The sequence below is a fragment of the Natrix helvetica genome (assembly GCF_964273705.1).
Source record: "Natrix helvetica genome assembly, chromosome: 3".
NCBI lineage: Eukaryota > Metazoa > Chordata > Lepidosauria > Squamata > Natricidae > Natrix > Natrix helvetica.
Window position 1 is genome coordinate 156,705,541 of NC_138549.1, and position 22,220 is coordinate 156,727,760.

General features: G+C 41.4%; 1 protein-coding gene across 4 annotated transcripts in view; it reads right to left on the minus strand.

Annotated features, from left to right (window-relative positions):
* NFATC2 (nuclear factor of activated T cells 2) overlaps positions 1-22,220 on the minus strand; it is a 173,663-nt gene that overhangs the window by 140,712 nt on the left and 10,731 nt on the right. For all 4 annotated transcript variants that reach the window (XM_081949660.1, XM_081949663.1, XM_081949661.1 and 1 more), the window contains exons 2-3: positions 11,965-12,997; positions 10,817-10,985 (exon numbers count right to left, since the gene is read on the minus strand). In XM_081949660.1, the coding sequence (XP_081805786.1) occupies positions 10,817-10,985; positions 11,965-12,997 (1,202 nt within the window). The remainder of the gene's footprint in view (positions 1-10,816; positions 10,986-11,964; positions 12,998-22,220) is intronic.

Sequence of the window (22,220 nt, forward strand, 5' to 3'; positions counted from 1 at the left end):
TTAGTTTGATTAATTGGCTCATGACTCTCTGAGACTCCTTGCTGAGTTTTGCAGATATCAGCCTGGCAGCTCTCCAAGCCACATAAAGTCTATGACTGCACATCCTCCATTGAAAGACTTTGCTGGATGTGAATGAGCAGAATTAATAAAAGAGTTTTTTTGTCAGGACAAGGAGTTTGCTTCATGCTCTTGGGAAGGATAGGTCAGAACAACATCCAGCATCTTAAGTGTTGCTGCTAAAAACAGCTCCCTGTACATTCGTGTTGTGGTATCATTTTTGTCGCTGCAAACTGCAGGTCTCCCATGCAAACTGTTCCCTGAAGTTCCAGTCAAAAGATAATCTGCACCTGTTTATCTTTTGTGCTATGTGGCTTTTTAAAGGAAAAGAAAAACAAAGGAAGAAAGCCAAGAGCGTTACAAGTAAAAAGGTAATATAAATTTCCCCTCGCCCCAGTTTTATTAAAATATTATTATTTTTTACTAAATCTGCAGGGTGAATGCATGATATAGAAGTCTGGTAATTACCTCAAAGAAGAGCATTAGAGAAGTATTCTAAAATAGTTTTAAGTAAAAGTAGACTTGAAATGTCTTTTAAAAAAATTGCAGAAAAACAATTGTGGCTAGCAAGTTGCGGCTATCACTTCATTTCATTTCATTCTCTTCATTTCCCATCCGCTGTGGCTATTTTGCTCAAAATAAAAAATAAAAACCACCATTACCAAAAGCTCTACTTCTTCCTTAAAAACATTGCTAGTGCATTATCAGATACAGTTGCAACTGACAGTAGATACAGTTGGTTTCCTGAGGTAGAATCTCATTAAACAGTGGAAACTTTGGACTTTCAAACATAGTGCCTCTATTACAATAAAGGCATTAATAGTTAATGTTTAAGAGTGTAAAACCCCAATTTTATCATGAGATGCAAAAGAACTCTCAGATATAGTCTGATACCCAAAGAAAAGTGACAAGCAGAATATGATAGAGAAAACTGGTTCTCATTTCTTTAAGTTTCAGCACCGAGTAAATAAGTTCTATTTTTAGCTATCATGAGTAACAAAATGTGTGAAAAACTCCCCAAATTATATACACAGTGTATTTCCTGTACTTATGTACAATCTTACAGCAACTCTTCAACTGTTCAATTCTACTCATTTTTTGAGAAGACACACCCACAGAGGATGGGGCTGTTGCCTCAAAAAAGGTCATGAACAGCATGAATCACTACATTGATTATGGTCTTTCTTTTCTCTGAACCTAAATCCAGATCTCAGTTTGATTGCTCAAAGCCTATCTATTCAATGATGGCAAAGCCAGTATCACATACACAAGCTGAATACAATTATCAGCAAGGAATTCAACATTAGTAAAAAAAAAAACCTAAGATCATGGCATCCGGTGCCATCGCTTCCTGGCAAATATAAGAGCAAGAAATGGAAGCAGCGACAGATTTTTATTTTCTCAGATTACAATATCACTGCAGATGGCGACTGTATTCATGAAATTAAAAGACGTTTGCTCCTTAGTAGGGAATGGAAGCTATGGCAAATCTAGACAATGTATTAAAAAGGCAGAGAATCTCCTTGTGGACAAAGCTCTGTATAGTCAAAGATAATGCTTTCCCAGTAGTAATTTAGAATTAGAATTAGAATAACAGAGTTGGAAGGGACCTTGAAGGTCTTCTAGTCCAACCCCCTGTTTAGGCAGGAAACCCTACACCACTTCGGACAAATGGATATCCAACATCTTCTTCAAAATGTCCAGTGTTGGAGTATTCACAACTTCTGGAGGCAAATTGTTCCACTGATTAATTGTTCTAAATGTAGGGCTGTGGGAATTGGACCGTATGGAAGGCTGAGCACTGAAGAATTGGTGCTTTCCAATTGTGGTGCTGGACTGCAAGGAGATCAAATCAGTCAATCCTAAAGGAAACCAACCCTGATTGTCCTTTGGAAGGACAGATTCTGAAGCTGAAGCTCAAATACTTTGGCCATCAAATGAGAAGAGAGGACTCACTGGAAAAGACCCCAATGCTGGGAAAAAATAGAAGGCAACAGGAGAAGGGGACAGCTCACAATGAGATGATTAGATGGTGCCATTGATGCAATGAACAAAAAATTGGGTAAACTCTGGGAGATAATGGAGGACGGGGAGTGGGGGGGGATGGGGTACTGTGATCTACGGAGTTCCAAAGAATCAGATACAACTTAGCAATGGAACAGCAAAAAATCAGCAGGGAGTCATCATTTCTTAAACAATCAATCATCAATTACCATCAGCAAGGAGCAGTTTGAATCCCCACTCAAGTCTCCTTGCATTTTTTTTAACCACAGTTGGTCAAATTCAACTTTACTAAGAGGCAGGGATATATTTATCACATCCTCTCTGAATTGAGCATCTGTGCCAACCACGAAGGAACAAATTTTCATGTCAACACCAGCCTTTGCCCCCACCCCACCAAACAGAGGCAGTTATTGCTAGCCTCAGCTCTTGAACAAGACGTTAAACATACAAAAGCCCATGTCCTTGCTGAATGCCTCTCATCCCGCCAAAGGCTCTTCATTTTAACAGACAGACAATTGTTCTGGTGTTCTAGAAGTACTTTACACATGCACAGCCTTCAGTGGAGAGTGCCAAACTCCTGAGACCAACATGCAATGAAGAGGAAGTGGCATCAGTTAGCATAACCACAAGATAAAACTTTGGGGGATATCAGATCCAGTGGAGTACAGCACTCTTTTCGAACACAGAGAGAGCGAGAGAGATTTTTTAAAAATGAAGAATTATTTTTCAACTCTTCACTCAGTGTACCCACAGCTGTACCCGTCTTCACCGTCTCCCAACTCTTTCTTGAATAATGTTAGTATGGGGGCATGTACTTCAACACAGAGAAGATCACATTTCTGAACTAGAATTTATTAATAGATTCTTCTCTATTTGTTTAGGATTTAGAAGCCGAAACAGGTTGTTTAATTTGGAGTACCATCCCATGTTTTTGGTGGCTACCTCAGCTCAAGTGTTGCAGAAAAAAGTAGCAGGGATTTAGGAGATTTCTAGAACCAATGACGGTGTCTTGGATTATTAGAAAGAATTTCTAAAGTTTTTTCTTTTTAAATGGTTAAACGAAAAGCAGAACTTGCAGCTGCTAAATGTTCACTTCAGTCACTTGACAAGTGCAGAATCTCAGGACCAGGAATTCAATATGAGCAGGATTCCTGCTTTTGCACTGATTTTTTTCAAATAAATTTCTAACCTCTCTGTAGTGCTCTGTGTGACTTCAGCCAATATGTGATTCCAAGGCTAAGGAATATTCAAAACAAATAAGGATTTCATATTGCGCCTAACATTCTCTACCTTGCCACCACCTCAGGTCAAGGTGAATGTCTATACAATCTGCTTGGCTAAGGAAAATATGGGATAATAAGCAAATGTACCAAGATAGCTGGGCTCATTGCATACTTGTTATACAACCACACACACAAGTAATCTGAAAACCATAGGCTTTCAAAAATGTATTTATTTATCATATTTGTATAGCCGCCCATCTCTCATGAAAATGTAAAGGTAAAGGTTCCCCTATGTGCTAATTGTTCCTGACTCTAGGGGTCGGTACTCATCTCCATTTCAAAGCCAAAGAGCCCGCACTGTCCAAAGGCATCTCTGTGGTCATGTGGCTGGCATGACTAAACGCCGAAGGTGCACTGAACACTGTTACCAAAGGGGGTTCCTATTTTTCTACTTGCATTTTTACATACTTTCAAACTGCTAGTTTGGCAGAAGCTGGGACAAGTAACAGGAGCTAATTCCATTATGTGGCGCTAGGGATTTGAACTGTCAAACTGCCAAACTTTCTGATCGACAAGCTCAGCATCTTAGCCACTGAGCCACCATGTCCCCAAGAAAAAGTAGGGCTTTGCTAATCAAGGAGAGAAGCAACTTAGAATTAAGGAAAAATTTCCTGACAGACAGAACAATTAATCAGTGGAACAACTTGCCTCCAGAGGTTTTAAATGTGCCAACACTGGACGTTTTAAAGAAGAAGTTGGACAATCATTTGTCTGAAATGGTATAGGGTTTCCTGCCTAAGCAGAAGGCTGTACTAGAAGACTTCCAAGGTCCCTTCCCACTCTTCTGTTCTCTTCTCTTCTATTCCATTCCATTCTATTATCAAACTAGCTAACTGCGTATTTAGCAAATGTTGACTAGAGAAATCATAGTTTAGAATGATGTACAAGCAAGCTAGTTTCGCGCATTGTTATCTCATGATATTGCTACTCTGGATTTCCACCTTGTAGTTCTGAATATTGGAAAAAGCAATAGGTGACCTCAGATGCCTGAAAGACAAGTAAACAAGAGCAAACTTATCACATCTTTCAGTGTGTCAGCAACTGTTTCCTGGAAAGCCAGCACAATCGGAGGCCCAAAGTTACATTCATGTACAGTAAAGTAATTTCAAGGAGCAATGAAAAAAACCAATCAGATATATACTTGAGCAAAATAAAACAAATTTCAAAATATGAAAATTATCACCAAGAAGTGCATCATATATTTCAGATGTAATCATGGATGTGAATAAAGCCGCCGGTTTTTAAAGCATACAAAGGATCATCTAAGAATAAAGCTAGAGAAAACGTTAAAAGAAACAATGGCTGGGTCCTTTTTTTGGCAAGATACAAGTTGCACAAATGAACTGAATACCACTCATCTAGATTTACAGCAAGAAAATGGTTAGCTTAACTGTGCATCAGTTACTACAGGAGAAATGATGCTCTTGCATATCAATGCAGGAAGCCAGATTTATATGCAACTTTAAGTATTGCACTTTTTTCCAAAGTTATATTGACCATACAGATTACACACTGTAAAAATAGCAAAATTCCCTCCTCCAGGGAGAGGGTTGGAGCAGTGGTGAAATTCAAAAAAATGCATTACCGGTTCTGTGGGTGTGGCTTGGTGGGTGTGGCAGGGGAAGAATACTGCAAAATCTCCATTCCCACCCCACTCCAGGGAAGGATACTGCAAAACCCCCATTCCCTCCCCACTCCCGGGGCCAGCCAGAGGTGGCATTTGCTGGTTCTCCGAACTACTCAAAATTTTCAGAACCTGCTGAACTGTCAGAACCTCTCACACAGGGGCACGATATATCATTGGTACATCTCTTTCTCCAAGAGCTGAAGGAAAACTGGATTGTACTATATATACACCATTCTAATAGCTTCCTCTAAAGCAGTGGTTCTCAACCTGTGGGTCGGGACCCCTTTCGGGGTCGAACGACCCTTTCACAGGGGTCGCCTAAGACCATCGGAAAAAACATATTTTCGATGGTCTTAAGAACCGAGAGACGAATTTTATGGTTGCGGGTCACCACAACATGAGGAAATGTATTAAACGGTCGCGGCATTGGAAAGTTTGAGAACCACTGCTCTAAAGAAACATGGAAGCCATAGTTTAAAAGGGACATTGAGGTTTCTATTATAGATGTGTCACAATCACTGGATTTCATGCAGGGAGCAAGTTGTCCACTTTATACTTCCACAACTTGGGTAGGAAGACATTGGACAATTCAACTGTACGGATAGTCCTCAACTTACAACAGCAATTGACTCTCAAATTCCTGTTGCTAAGCGAGACAACGGTTAAGTGAGTTTTGCCCCCTTTTACAACCTCTCTTGCCACAATTGTCAAGTGAGTCACTGCAGTTGTTAAGTTAGTAACAGAGCTGTTAAGTGAATCTGGCTGCACCATGGACTTTACTCATCAAGAGATTGCAAAAGGTGATCACATAACTCTGGGACACTGCAAACCATCATAAATACACATTCGTACTGGTTTTTAGAGGGATAATGTTTTAAATTTAACCTGATATTTTAAACTTTTGTATTGATTTATTTATTTAGCTGTACAGTTTGGTATATCTTATCCTCCTCTCATACAGGTATTTATGTAACTATTTCTATATTTTAATCTGTTGTATTTGGATACGGACTGTACACCGCCCCGAGTCCCTTTCGGGAGAGGGGGCGGTATATAAACGCTAATAAATAATAATAATAAATAATAATATGAACCAGTTGCCAAACATTCAGGTTTTGAGCAGTCATAAGTGTGAAAAACAGTCATAAATCACTATTTGCAATGTCGTTTGAACAGTCATTAAAAGAATGGTTGTAAATTGAGGCTGACCTGATGTATTATCTATCCATATGAGATCTTGGATAGTACCAACTGGTTTTACCGTCCATCAGTTACAGAACAAGAAGGAAGCTCTATGGAGAATGCAAATAGTTGCCTTCTTCAAAGACTCACAGTTGGGTGATCAATGTCATAGTACAGAATACTTTTAAGGCAAGACACTGGGTATAAATCCATGTTGTTGACCCATAATTTATGTTCCCCCTCCTTTAGAAAAACAGATTTGTAGGGGTGAAGGACAGGATATTTCCTAATCCAGATTATTTCAGCCTTGCCCATTTTAAACACTGATTGGAAAAATCCAAAGCAAGAATATATGAAGCGTATTTGAGGCAGGGGACATATCAGTCGTGGGGTGTTATATGTGGAAGACTTAGGACCTCCTTATCATTTCTCAACAGCTTCTTCCTTTTTCTTTTTTAGAATTAAGGAGGAGGTTGGAATGGCGTAGGCTTTAAATGTAGAGATGGTGGCTGGATTCCTACAACAATCTAACCTGTAAAACCTTGTTAACAAAACCAAGTTAACCCAGTTTTAGAATGTAGATGTTGCAGAACCATCAGCCATTAGTTTGCATTGTATTATGGCTTAATAGTATGGCCTGATTTACACAAAGTTAGCAGCTGGGATCCTACTATTTTCTGCATCGCATTTTAGTCTGGTTTGGTTTGTGGTTCAAACTGAAGCAGTGTGTACTTAAGAGGGCACATTGAGGCACACTGGCCCACACACACCACACTCATAATCATTTTGTCCAACCAGCAGTAGAAAATAACACCTCCCTTCCAATTAAAACTTTCTTACTAGACCACAAAGAGCTAATTTACTCATCTTCTCTTCTCTGGATATTTTTTAGCTTATTTGATTAGGGCTGGCATCAAAATGTCTGTATTGCTTCAGCTCTTACAATGCTGTACAAGTAGTCCTTGACTTACGATCACAATTGAGCCTAAAATTTCTGTTGTTAACCAAAAGTGAATTTTGCCCCACCGTATGACCTTTCTTGCCATTGTTCTTAAGTAAATCAATGTCGTTGTTAATTTAGTAATTTGATTACCTAAATCTGGCTTACCCATTGACTCTGCTTATCAGAAGGTCGCAAAAGGGGAATTACATGACCCTGGGACATTGCAACAGTCATAAATATGAGTCAATTGCCAAACCTCTGGATTTTGATCATATGACCATAAGGATGCTGCAATGGTCCCAAGTGCTAGAAACAGTCATCTTTCCCTTTCTTCGTGCCATTGTAGCTTTCAATGGTCACTAAATGAAACCGTTGTTAAGTGGAGGACTACCCGTAGAACCAGAATACTCTATATCAGTGTTTCTCAACCTTGGCAACTTTAAGTCCTGTGGACTTCAACTCCCAGAATCCCCCAGCCAGCGTAGTATTCTTGGAGTTGAAGTCCAACAGGACTTAAAGTTGCCAAGGTTGAGAAACACTGCTCTATACGCTCCTCCATCAAAGAAGAAATTCTTGCTTGCAGTAAAGCATCCATGCACTGGATAGAGGGTGAGACGAGATGATCTCTTAAGTTCTCTTCCATTTTATAACAGTATGATAGACTTTAATATGTATCAACCAGATATATATACCAGAATATCAGAAGGTAAAACCAAAAGAACCAGAACTCCCTTCCTTTCTCAAAAGGAAGTCTAAAGTTTCATCTCTATAAAGTACATTTGTCTCTTCATCACTAAAAAAACAAGGCTTGGAGAAATCAACAGATTTAATCAGTGGTGAAATTCAATTTTTTTTACTACCGATTCTGTGGGTGTGGCTTGGTGGGCGTAGCAGGGGAAGGATACTGCAAAATCTCCATTCCCACCCCACTCTAGGGCCAGCCAGAGGTGGTATTTGCTGGTTCTCCAAACTACTCAAAATTTCCACCACCGGTTCTCCAGAACCTGTCAGAACCTGCTGAATTTCACCCCTGGATTTAATGTTTCTGCTTTGAATCTCTGCAATAACACATTATTTCATGCAGAGACCTCAAATTTTAATTCCATCTATCACTTAGACTAAATTTGACTTATCCTGCAAGGTTGACCTTCATTTTACCCAACTGTAATAAAGGCAAGAGCATATTTTAAAAACAGGGTGATATCCAATTATCATCTGACTACAATCTCCATCATCCCCACCTACCGTTCATACTGATCAGATATAGCAAAGTCTAAGTAATCTCTAGAGTCTTAGTATATCCAGGCACACTTTTGGGCACACAATTTGATGTGCCTATTGACACAATTTTTAATTGGTGTGTATGGTTTATTTCTTTTTTGATTGATGGAGGTTTTATTTGCCTGTTTTCAAGGTTTAATTCGACTTTTCTTTTTATAATTATGTTCTATCATTGATAGCAGCCTCCTTTGCTCACTTGGGTGGAAAAGAGGGATACAAATTTAATAAGTGGGGAAGGAAGACGCTTTCTACCCTTGTGTTAAAAATGCCCCATGGTATCAGTGACCTTAGTCTAAATCAGCAAAAACTCTTCCAACTCATTCAACTTTCTCTTATGAATTCATGAACTCATTTAGCCTAGGCCGCTGTATCTTTATAACAGCATAAAGTTTACAATATGCCATCAAACACCTCGTTAAACCAAGTGCCAACTGTGGCAAGCCTCAATTGACCCTCCTTTCTCTCTTTATTGCAATTGTAACCATGTCAATGAAGAGATCTTCACATTGCGTCACACAACAAAGATATTGCTGAAGAAAGAAGCAATATAGCCAATAAACATCAAAATGGCTGCTTGATTTATGGCACTCACTGTAGAAAAGGCAAGAAGGTGCTTTAGTCCACTTGTCTCCTACACAATATTTAATCAGACTAGAGCTGGAAGAGACTTTGGAGGTCTTCTACTCCAACCACCTGCTGAGGCAGGAGACCCTATACCATTTCAGACAAGTGGCTATCCAGTCTCCTTTTAAAAACCTCCAGTGATGAAGCCCCCACAACCTCTGAAGGCAAGTTGTTCCACTGGCTAATTGTTTTCACTGTTAGGAAGTTTCTCCTTATTTCCAGGTTGGTTGTCTCCTTGATTCCTTTCCGCCTATTGTTTGTTGTCTTTGGTGCGTTGGCGAATGGGTTGACCCACTCCTCTTTGTGGCAGCCTCTCAAATATTGGAACACTGCTATCATGTCCCCCCACGCCTTCTTTTCTCTAGACTAGCCAAACCCAATTCCTGCAACCATTCTTCCCGTGTTTTAGTCTCTAAGCCTTTAATCATCTTAGTTGCTCTTTTCTGTGCTTCTTTCAAAATCTCCACATCTTTTTTGTAATGTGGTGACAGAAACCGGATACAGTATTCTAGGTGTGGTCTTACTAAGGTTTTATACATTCACATCAGAGGTGGGTTGCTCCTAGTTCGGCCCAAATTGGCCGAACCAGTCGTAGCGGTGGTGGGAGGCTCCGCCCACCTGACTGGATGCTTCTGCGCATGTGCAGAATCATTGCGTGTGTGCAGGAGCGCGCCCAAACCAGTAGTTAAAAAATTGGCAGCCCACCTCTGATTGACATGATAATTCACATGATACACTATATTTAGAATATTTACATACAGTACAAACCATCATGGAAAAGGAAATTCCTCCAAATTTACTTCCATACTCAACTATACCAGAACCAAAGTTATCTTTTTTTGCAAAACTTTCTATACCAAATTTCAAAATGGTTCAAATGTTAGTGTTAAGGGCCAACTTAGGATGTTAGGTAGTATCTCTTTAGCCTTATCAATTAAAAGTTGATTCAGCTGATACATTTACAGCCCGCTCTTTTCTCTAGCCCTAGGAAATGTCCCCTTTTTGTCTTCCCTCCCAACTACAAAATGTCCTTTACATAAGAACAAAAGCCTTATTTATCTGTGTACAAGATGGCATCTTTTAGAACTGAGCTTTAAAGCTGTATAAGCAGGCAGAAGAGAACAATTTACCAGTAGATGTATTTTTGCTCCTCTTTCGCTTCCAGAAGAGGAAAAATGCAATTCAATCTTTTTAGCATGAGAGGACAGCAGAAAAGGAAATCTGTTGGCTTGAGTAAGTTTTCAAAGAATAGTTCTCTGTTTTTCCAGATCTGATACAGCAGTGTTTTTCAACCTTGGCAACATTTTTGGAGAGCCAGTTTGGTCTAGCACAGGGGTCCCCAACTCATTGGCCGGCACTGGGCCAAAACATGTCAGAAACTAGTAAAGCCCCATCAGCAGGATGCAGGCAGCACACGAAGCCATGACCTGTTTGGTCCATGGAAAAACTTTCTCCATGGAACCGGTCCTTTGTACCCAAAAGGTTTGGGGTCACTGGTCTAGTGGTTAAGGCTAGAAACCAGGAGACCGTGAGTTCTAGTTCCATCTTAGGCATGAAAGCCTTGGGAGAATCTCTCAGTCCAACCCATCTCACAGGGTTGTTGTTATTGTGGTAACAATAGGAAGAGGAAAGAATATTAGGTATGTTCACCACCTTGAACTGTTTATGAGAAAATAATAAATACAGGATAAAGATATACCAACTTTAAGATGGAAGGACTTCAACTCCCAGAATTCCCCAGCCAGCATGGGAGTTTACAGCACTGTAAAATACCCACACACACACACACACACAAACACACAAGACACAATGTACCTGAATCACAGGATGTCCCCCTGTTTGTGCTTTGACTGCCCCTCGGCTCCCTTCTGTCTCGTAATGAGCGCGATGGTGGGGTTTGGGCTGCACCTCAATCTGTAATTCGTAGGCACCTGAATGGCTGGAAAGAGGCCACTCAAGAGGTGGAAGAGACTGAACAGGAATGCTGGGGAGAAGAAAGTTTGGGTTTAAGTTAGGAAAGAGAAGAAGTTTAGTTCAACATATAGATAACAAGAACAGGCTGAACAATAATGACTCAAACAATGGGTAATCATGTTTTTGTTTTCAAAATGCAAGAGGGCTGGATTGACCACTGAGTGGCAGGAGATGGAGAACAATTAAAAATACCTTTGGTTAACTCATATCAGTGGGATGGAATCTTTGCCTCACAATTTACCAACGATCACAAACTAGGAGCCAAATAAGAACCCATGGCAATTAATTCAAGAAGGACCAATGATAATGAACAGATTGACCCAAACCCTGCTAGCTATTCACAAGGTCCTGAAGGAACTTACAAGAGCATTTTCAGTAGCCATTCGATCATCATTGTGTGCAAATACTGGTGATTCAGATATTTGGAATGTAAGGAAAAGTAGAAAATGTTTATCTTTCTCCTTGTCAAGGAAGAAGAGCAAATTATGCTGGTTTCTACCCTGCAATGATTTGCTCTCCTCAAATATTATGCATTTTGATTTGCTAGGGGAACATACATTTGCTGTTATATCCAACAGAAGAATATCCAGGGCAGCGTAGGAGAAAAAGAAGAACAGGAGAGTTCTTCCCACATTAAAAGAAATTCTCCTCTATTATACGCAATCTGTCTCACAGATATACACATATCTATGAGAGAAATTATATAGGACTCCATAAATAGCAATAGCATTTAGACTTATATACCCCTTTACAGTGCTTTTAAAACCCTCTCTAAGTGGTTTACAGAGTCAGCCTATTGCCCCCAACAATCTGGGTCCTCAATTTTACCCACCTCGGAAGGATGGAAGCCTGAGTCAACCTTGAACCTGGTGAGATTCGAACTGCCAAATTGCAGGCAGCCGGCAGTCAGCAGAAGTAGCCTGCAGTACTGCACCATAACCACTGCACCACCATGGCTCATAAATAAATGTGCAAGACTTGCTACTTACCTGCAGATTGGTATCGCAGGCATCAACTGCTTCGGCCAAGATGGCGGCACTAAGAGGATTGAATCTGGGGGTGGGTTCCTTCGATTCTCCTGCTCACAGGATCCAATGTATTCGATGGGCTGAAGCACATGGCATGGCATACTGGCTTTGTGGGAAACCAATGGCGAAGGATCCGGAGTGGTCCTCCATATTTTTGTGGGAACTCCGCAGGAAGGATCCGTGGTGAGATTGTTCATGGCATCCATGAGACTAGATGAGGTGGACAACTGGGTGTAAGTGACTGTCGCTCCGTCTTCTCTCAGGGAGACGTGGGGAGAGGCCTGTGGAGAAGGGGTCCTCGATTGCCGTGGAGAAGAGTGGGGGTGCTGACTCCCGTAGAGCTCAGTGCAAGAGTACCTCCGTTTGGCCCCTGGTGATGACGACCTTGAGTTGGGACGTGGTGATGGTGAACGTGGCCCCAAGCAGGTATCCTCCACGACAGATGCTTGTGGGGACATTATTGGCGAGGTTCTAGGGGAATAATGAGCATGGGTGTTTTGAAACTGTGGACACAGGTCATCACTAGGGCCATTATTTGGTGAAACGCATGGCGAAGTATAAGGAGAGAAATTTGTCTCTGAAATGAAGCTTGCAGAGGAGCCGCTGCTAGGCGGGCTCAGGCACAGCGGTTCTCGGTAGCTCTCAAAGCCAGGGACCGGCAGGGTAAACCTTGGGCTAGCGGTAGCTGAGCTGGACTGATGTTCTACCAATAGATCTGTGTCTCTGCTGCTGAAGGGCCCCCCTGAGTGAATCAGTTCATAAGATGGTGTTATCTCAATCCTAGGGCTCAAAGTAGGGGGACCTGCAGCCTTGTGAGGGTCCAAGTAGCATTTTGACCCTATGCTATCTGGCTGTCCATATCTGCCCAGGTGATCTGCCGAAAGGCTAGACACAGCGAAGGGGTATGGCTTGAGGCCATAATCCGAGACATCATCATGAGGGTAAGTAACTCCAGTGGGTGGGCTGATGATTTTATGTGAAGGAGTCGGTTCTTCTGGAAAAAGAAGGGTCGCTTTTAAGACTAGACATACCACTGCAGAAGCTGAGCAATCCTGGGTTAACAAGAAGGCATTAGCAATAGCGCTTTTAGGAAAAGGTTACATTATACACAGACATCGATTGCATGCATAAGGCAGCAGGTCAGCCTTCTCAGAGGGGAAGCCCTCCGGGCACACTCCGAGTAAGAGCCAGAGGAGGAAAAGAAATGTGCCCCCACTGCAACCAGCGTATTGCACTAGCCTCGAAATATTCCGTCCACCCAATCCAGTATTTCACCGCCAGCTGCCTTCTGATCACCCTTTGCTATGACTACTGGCAATGGCACACTTGGTGTGGATCAGGGAGCAAGCAGTAGCTGCAGGAAACAGCCAATTGGTGCACTGGCAGCAACGATGCAACTCCACACTCAATGCCCACCCTCCAGATAGCCTTTTCAGAAAACGCATCCATTACAGCCTGTCTCCAGTCTCAGTATGCCACCGACCATTGTTTAATTGGGTACCCGTCTTCAACCTTCAGCCCTTTGGCAATCATTTTTTTCCCTCTCTGACTCATCTGATTGTTGTCTATCTAGGCACGATCAGATCCTAGCTGCAAATCTACCAGAATTTTCACAATCATTGTGTGCACAATCACACAATGTTAAAATGTCCCTCCTACTTAATTTCTTTTTTTAAAAAGGGAAATGGTATGATATACCTATGGATAAATATACGTGCTTACTTCATCATTTTCTAACATTCTGCTTGTTGTATTGCATTAGAAAATCAGTAGGTCAACGCTATAAGCAGTAGACCAGCACTCAGTCACATCTAGCTTTAGGTGCTTACGACAAATGCTACATGTACATGATTTCTAAATGTGAAAGAAGGAACAAACTCAACTCATACAGTAATGCTTTCCGTCATGTGAGAGCAATACAAGAGAAGTCACTTTGCTATGTGTCAGACAGAGGTGTCAAGAACAAAGCTACCAAGCATATCTATAGGAGGGCTTGCTCTTCCAATCTTGACTGGACAATTCATAATATGAAAGACAACCTTTAGTTATTTGCCACTCATTGGCAACTTAATATTGCTAATTTATTACTGTAATCACATACATATATGCCCATTATATTGTCCCCTTTTAGTGTAAGGAATAGTTGGCAGGCTAACAATCTAACTTATCCTCTGCATTGTTCACTGTTCCTCTCCATATTCTTGCCAATGGTTATAGCTTCCCACATAACCATATATTGTGTTCTTTACATTTCTTACCTGTCTGTTCAGCAATTTTAGCCACAACTTTCTCAGCCTTCCTCTTCCTCTCAAGCCATCCACTCTTCCTTCATGCATGTATTCAACCTTCAGTTGTTCTGCCTATATGACCAAGCCGCTTTAACAGATTTCTTTCGTACTGGTGAATCTCTTTCTGTCCACTTCCCAGTAATTCAACACTCAGCCCAAAGCTGCTTCTCCAAAGGCAACTGGATTTCTTGGTTGTCACCAAAAGGTAGGTGGTATGAATGATAGAAGGTAGGGTACTACACTATCTCCTGTCTCTCAGAGAGCTAAGAGCAATCTTCAGAGTACTAACCATCAGATGACTGCAAAGAATGTACATCCTTCCATTCTCTCCCCCCGCCCCTTTCAGTGAGAACTGAAGAAGCTTCATGGATGAGAAGTGAAACATTTTCAAAAAAAAACAAAAAAAAAACAAGGAAGGTCCAGTTGCCTTTTGAAAAACACCTTTGAGACAATCATGACCGGGATGATTGAGAATCGCCATAGGCATTTATTCCACACATTCTTGTCCTTGTCTCTTGTTTGACCATGCACCCTTCTTAAGTTCATTCCACATTCAACTTACCACATTTCTTCTGACATACTAAACTTTAACTTCCATATGAAAAAGTGAGCAAACAAACACCTGGCCATTTTTTGCTTCTTTTGGCAGCCATTAATTTATTGCAATAGTCCACGTGCTACCCATTATCTTTCTACTAGCATTTGCACCTCTCAAAATTTCTCCATTCATTTTCAGCGGTCCTTTTACAAAGGTAAAGGTAGTCCTAGACTTACAACACTTCATTTAGTGACAGTTTGGAGTTACAACAGCACTGAAAAAGTGACACATGGCCTTTTTTCACACTTACAACAGTTGTAGCATCCCCATGGTCACGTGATTTGCATTTGGATGCTTGACAACTGATTCACATTTATGATGGTTATGACTTGTAAAACAGGACCAACTCATTTAGCAAATCTTTTACTTAGCAACGTAAATTTGGGGCTCAATTGTGGTCGTAACTCGAGGACTACCTGTACTGAGATTTGCTATTTGATCTTAGCCCAACCTACCCTACCAACAGCGGTGGGATTCACTTCGCTACCGGTTCACCCAAACCGGAGAGAACTGGCTGAATACCACCTCTGCCTACCAGATTGTATTTGTGAGAAACAAATTTAGAGGAGGGAGATGCCACCTTGAACTCCCAAAGGAAACATGGTATATAAAGCTAATAAATAAAATGGATTAAAAAATCTCAAATAGGGTTACATTAAAGTCTACATTTATTTTTGAACTACCTACTATTTTTAAGAGTATTCCCTAATGAAGGATTATTATTCAAAAGAACACAAGAATAAAACACTGTAATTTAGCACCTCCTTTGTTTTCTTCGCTAAAATTTTACAGCTGCCTCAATCCCTAGGGATTTTCAACTTATTGTTCTACTATAGATGTTGATTTTTTTTTTCTTGCAGACCAATACAGCTAATTTTGTTTTTGCCCATTTAAAAAAAAAACCCGCTAATCAGAATGACTGTTCCAAAATGACCCTTTGTAACAAAATCATGTCTATATTGTCTATCGTGTTTCTATTGTAATTTTTAATGTTATTAGAATTCAGATTAGATTTTTAAAACTGAGAATTTATAAAAAGTAAGGGGCTTTATCTTTCCCAAACCAAAGGAACATTTAAAGAATTTTCTACTGAAAAATGAAAAATCTAGGAGAACTATTTTTCATGCAAAATGTACTCCTTTAAAAATGATGGCAATGTTTGCCTTTAGATATCTGAAATACTCAGCTGAAAATAAAACCTTTGGCAGATACATAGCAGCCCCCAAAAAAGAACGGGTATATGCAATAACTCTCACAATTTGCACAGTTCCATGTATAATTTTAAGCAATGGATGGTTTCTTTCAACTGGGCAGCAGCAGGAGAATTTATCAAACCAGGCCCTGATAATAGAATGCATCCATGCAATTTTTAAAAATATCTCTTAGATCTTATATATTTCCAATTACATTCTTCATACGACAGCAGGAAAAGGCTGTCAGAATGTGGTGTCAGAAAACTGATGAAATGTCACAATGACATTCTTAAGACCTTATTAAATACCATATTTTTTGGACTATAAGATGCACCAAGATTTTGAAGAGGTAATTTAAAAACAAAAAAATTTTGCACTTTGCAGGCCTCCCAAACCCTCTGTGTGTCCATTTTTGAGAAACATGGGATGCGTGGGAGGCCAAAAATGCTGTGTTCAGTCTATAAGACACATCCAGATTTTCACCCTCTTTTTTGGGGGTGGGGAAGGTCCATCTTGTACTCCGAAAAATACGGTACTCCTTTCAAATTAGTGTCAGCATACTGATTACCTCAGTCTCTAAGCATCTTTCATCACTGGCTGGAGGGTTAGAATTCCTAAGAGATCTATATGTTTTTAATCCTTGTGGTCCCATAGAGAGAACCAAATTAAGAGACACTGGCTGACTTCATACGTCATGCTGACATATGGTTGCTTTTTTGACTTTAGATCTCCATAGGATACAGGCACTATGGCCTATTCAATGAACAGTGTGTCAGGACTGCAAGCCATCTTTTGCACTGGGCCTTCAGGCCTGCCACATTCAATGCTGTGGGAAAATGGAAGGGGGGATTATATGCAGTATGGGAGAAATATAGTCAAAATAACATTCCTTTCTTTAAGAATTAAGAACATCTTGCCCTGTACCTGGAGCGGGTATGACTAGGAGGCATCTCCAGTTGGGACGGTGCCTGATTGGGCAATGTGATGGACATGTGGGTGCTGGGCAGGAACTTGGACTTTCATTTGGGTGGAGAAAACCTGGAAGCTTTCAAATTTGGGTTTTCCCAGATGTGCCAATGTGACATCTCTAATAAAATGGGAATTTTGAGGAACTTCAAGCCTCGGAGTCTTCTTTCATTGAGGGTGTCACTTGGAACCTTGACACAGAAGTTAAAACAAACCAGTACTTGCACTTATGATCACTGCAGTGTCCCACATTCAAATAATCCAAATATCGGTTATGATAGCCATTTGCAACCTTTCCAATTGTCTTCTGAAATGCGAAATCAATGGAGGAGGGAGATTGGATTTGCTTAATACTTAACAATGCAATGATTCGCTTTAACAATCATGATAAAAAAGTCATAAAATCAAAGATCAAAATTCTTGTGAGAAGTCATACCAAAAAGTCCAAATATATTCATATTTTAAATCAATCCTATTTTTAAAGTCATATGTCACACGAACTCATGCTTGTCCTGTTTTCATTGATTTTCTGGCTTGTAGCAAAACATGCTCAAGATCACAGCAATTTAGACATGAAAAAATCTATAAGCCACCACGAATAATCCATTTTACAATTTAGCTGAGGAGTGATTGGTCTCACTCTCACACACACTTTGAATTGGGATTAAGTGGAGGTCGCCATGGTTTGACAGCTTAGTCTACTTTGACTGTGCATGGCTTCAATCCCTAGTATACACATATTCCAAAGGATTCAAGCCATGAATCCAGGACTGCAATGGTTATATTCTTGTACTAGTGTGATCAATTTGTATTATTTATTCTTGTGATAAACAACAGTAACACAAGGAAGGAAGGAAGGAAGGAAGGAAGGAAGGAAGGAAGGAAGGAAGGAAGGAAGGAAGGAAGGAAGGAAGGAAGGAAGGCATTCCAAGGAGGGGTACGAGACAGGAGACAAGACAGTCCAGAGCTACACCATGGAGGAAAAGATGTAGGAGAACCACTCCCTAGACCAGTGATGGCAAACCTTTTTGGCACCAAGTGCCAAAATGGGAGCGCACACATTCATTGGGGCCACAACCCAGAAGAGGAGCTGCCCAGGGGGCATGTGCGTACTGGAAAATGAACTTCCGGTTTCCAGCACGCACATGCACACTGGCAAGCTAATTTTCTTGTCACTGGCATTCATGGCATGCGACAATCAGCTGGCCGGTGCACATGCTCACGCTGGAACATGAAAGACCATCTCTCCCAGTTTCTGGCACTGTCTCATGCATGAAGGTCAGTTGATCGTCGCACATGCACCACATGCCAGAAACCTGGAAGAGGAACAAGCAATGCCATGTGTGCCAGGCACCAAGGCTCCACTTGCCACTTCGGGTTCGCCATCATGGCCCTAGACTCTCCCATGGTCCATTAGGCTAAAGTACAGGTAGTTCTTAACCTATTTATTTATTTATTTATTTATATTTTATTTATATTTGATGCTTCTAGACCGCCCCCTCTCCCAAAAGGGACTCGGGGTGGTGTACAGTCCATACAGAATATAACAAAATACAAAATACAATAAAAAAGTTAAATATGTACAGTTGGCATGGAGGAGGTTAAAATGCAATTAAAAGAACTGTACAAACCTATGACCAAAATTGAGCCCAAAATTTCTGTTGCTAAGCAACACAGTTGCTGAGTCCCCCCCCCTTTTACAACAATTCTTGCCACAGTCGCTAAGTGAATCATTGCAGCTGTTAAGCTAGGAGCACGGTTGCTAAGTGAACCTGGCTTCCGCATTGACTTTGCTTCCAAGAAGCCCGCAAATGGCGATCCCACGATCCCAAGACACCGCAACCATCATAAATGCCTGCCGGCTGCCAAGCATTCAAATTTCAATCTCGTGACTTTGGGGATGGTGCAATGGTCATCAGTTTGGGGACCAGGTCATCCATAACCTTTTCTGAAACAACTGTAACTTTGAATCACCATTAAACTGATGTAAGTCAAGGACTATGTGTATAGCGCTTTCTCCAGTGGTGGGTTCTGGATACCGTTCCAACCCGTATGGTTGCAACGGGCCTGGCAGCGTCCACATGGCGTATGCGTTTTAGCGCCTCCGCGACGCTCCAGCTGCTCAGTGGAGCGTCACACAGGCGCTGTAAGTGCCATGCGCGTGCATGAAGCGCAGAAGACTTAAAAGTCCGGTAAGGAGCTCAGGCAGGCGGGTGGGCCCTCCGAAGCATCGTACCAGAATGGTATCTGGTTCTCCGGGCAGGCTCTGGTATGCCCCTAATGGGGTGTATCGCCTGCAACCCACCACTGGCTTTGTCTCATTGTATCCTGATACTTCTAACTATGCTTATGCTCTATTACTGTCATCTATATACAGTACAGGAAGAATGCAGATTTGCAGAGCTGCGCTATCAAAACCAGATAAGAAATAAAATGTAATAGCATTTTAGAATTTAATGTAATTAAAATATAGTTATGTGGAATGTATATAATTGTTTCTCAGTCAGATTATGTTTTCTCCTTTCTATTATAGTAAAAAAAAATGATAACAACTTTTGATTGCTTGGAGCTGAGGGTGATGATCTGCGGCTCAGGTTGCGCCCACTTGATGCTTCGCCAATTATTATTGCGACACCCTACTTGCTCCTTTTCCTGCAAATAAAAGTTTGCGCAGGAAAAATAATTTTAATGGACAACCGAGTGAAATCATCACACCCTTTTTTTCATATTGTACAGTGTAGTAAGAACAGAATCCGATCTTTATAACTCCAGGAAAAATATGCATAGATGCAAAATATAAATGCCACCAATTTTTGCATGAACTTGACGCCCTATAAGGGATACAAATGCATCTGTCTGAAATGCTGAATTTAGCCTACAAAAGAACACTGTAAACACCTTGGATTCCACTGGGTTATATTGGCTCAGCTTAGAGTGAGAAGGAGGTGATATTCACTGAGTCACCACATCTTCCAGCTCTTAGGGATGGGGTTTTTTTGTGGGGGGGACGGAGATACATCCCCAAAGACTTGCCACTGTCTAAGCTGGTATGCCGAACCCATGTGTTTTGTGACATCATTGGCTAGGGGTATCAAACTCGATTTCAATGACGGCCCCATTAGGGTTGTGCTTGACCTTGGGGCACTGGGGTGGGTGTGGCTAGTGTGGGTGTGGCCAGTTCGACGTCACTTGTGTTGGGGGGCGCCTGTGGTGGTCAGAGCGTTCTCCCACTGAAAACCGGCTCCTGAGCTCCATTTTTGGCTGCGACAGCCTTCTGCTACCCTCTGCTAGCGAAAACAGAGTGTGCAGCTCTCCAGAGCTCCCTCCCTCAACGGAGCTCAGGAGCCCATTTTTGTTGGCAGAAGCACTGTGGGCAGCTCTTTGCTATTTCCAGGCAGGTCTTGCGGGCCAGATCTAAGCACCCCGCAGGCCAGATCTGGCCCCCAGGTCTTGGGTTTTACACCCTTGTCCTAGTTTGTAGTCATGGAAACATCCATGATGCAGGGGTGGGTTCCGGCTTCTGTTACTGCCGGTTCGCTCAGGGATGTGCTTCGGGCACGTGCACATGTGCGCAGTAGTAAAAAAATTGCTTCTGACATGCGTAGAAGCAAAAAACAAGATAGCGCCACCTACGGCAGTGCCGATAGAGCCGGTTCAGGGGCGTGGCCAGCCGAGTTACTACTTACTTGGCCGAACCGGGCCAAACCGGTAGGAAACCACCTCTACCGTGATGGTATATTGCTTGCCCAGTTATTGAATAGACAAAGCATGAAGCTAGTACAAAATCTGCAGTTCCTGCTTTCAATATTAAGTAATCCAGTTGGGTCTAATATAAATCTTCCAATCCAGACTCCATGGCCACCAAAACCTGGAGCCTGCAATTAATAAACCCAGCTGCTAATCGTGCCAGCTTAGACATAGCTTCATGCAGACTACCGTTGTTCTGCTGGAATGCCTCCGCTGAGAAGACAGGAAGGCCGGCCAACAACTTATTGAACACAGAGGAATAAAGTGGGGGGAGGTGTTGTTGTTTATTTCATCCTGACTAAAATGGCCATGTCGGATTGTGCCAGTTAGCATGCAATGAATTAGTGTGCAGCTGGACGCACTTCAGCAATGGTTTTGTCTAATTCATCATGTAGGTACTTTACAGGACTAATTGAAAGCAGTCCCCATTGCAAACCTCTAAAGAAAGCTCACTGCTAACACTTCTATTCTCTTAACAATCCAGACTTCAAATTATTTTTTGAAATATTTAATATAATATGGGTTTAATATAAGCCTAAGGCACATTCTGATTCTACTACTGGTTGTCCTCAACTTACGTCCGCAACTGAGTTGCCCACATTTCTGTGGATAAGCGAGACATTTGTTTTGCCCCATTTTACAACCTTTCCTGCCACTGCAGTGATACAGCTTGTAGCAAGGTTGTTAAGTGAATCAGGCTACCCCGTTGACTTTGCTTCTCAGAAGCTTGCAAAAGGGGGATCACATCACTCTGGGACACTGCAATCGTCATAAATATGTGTCAGTTGCCAAGCATCTGAATTTTGATCATGTGATCCTGGGGATGCTGCAACAGTCATAAGTGTGAAAAACGGTAATAAGCCACTTTTTTCAGTGCCGCTGTAACTTTGAACGGTCACTAAATAAATGGTTATAAGTCAAGGATGAGTTGTACTCTAAAGCCAAACTGCCAAACATTAAGAACCACTATATAAATAGATAGAGATAGAGATAGATAGATATAAATATAGATACTAGCTGAATACAGGTGCTCCGCTATGAAACTATGACACTTACAGCTTGAAAATTAATGAGTAGCTACGATTGGTCTCTCTTCTCCCGTTCTCTCCTTCAGGCTTGCTCCACAGAATCCTCCCCTATCCTATCCCCTTCTCTCCCTCAGGCTTTATAGCCCCTATTCTCTCTCTCTCTCAGTCTTGCCCCACAGAAAACTCTCCTATCCTACCCCATTCTCTTCAGAATTATTTTCAAGTTGGGAGGGGGAGTAGAACGTCTAACTAATTAGCATTAGAGCATGTTAATAATAATAATATAAGAAATACTAATGAGCTGATGCTCATTTTGAAAAAAAAAATCCTTTCTTAGCAAGCACCTAGAAGCCAAGAGGAACATACATGCCAAATTTAAAGTTTGTAGGCTTTACAG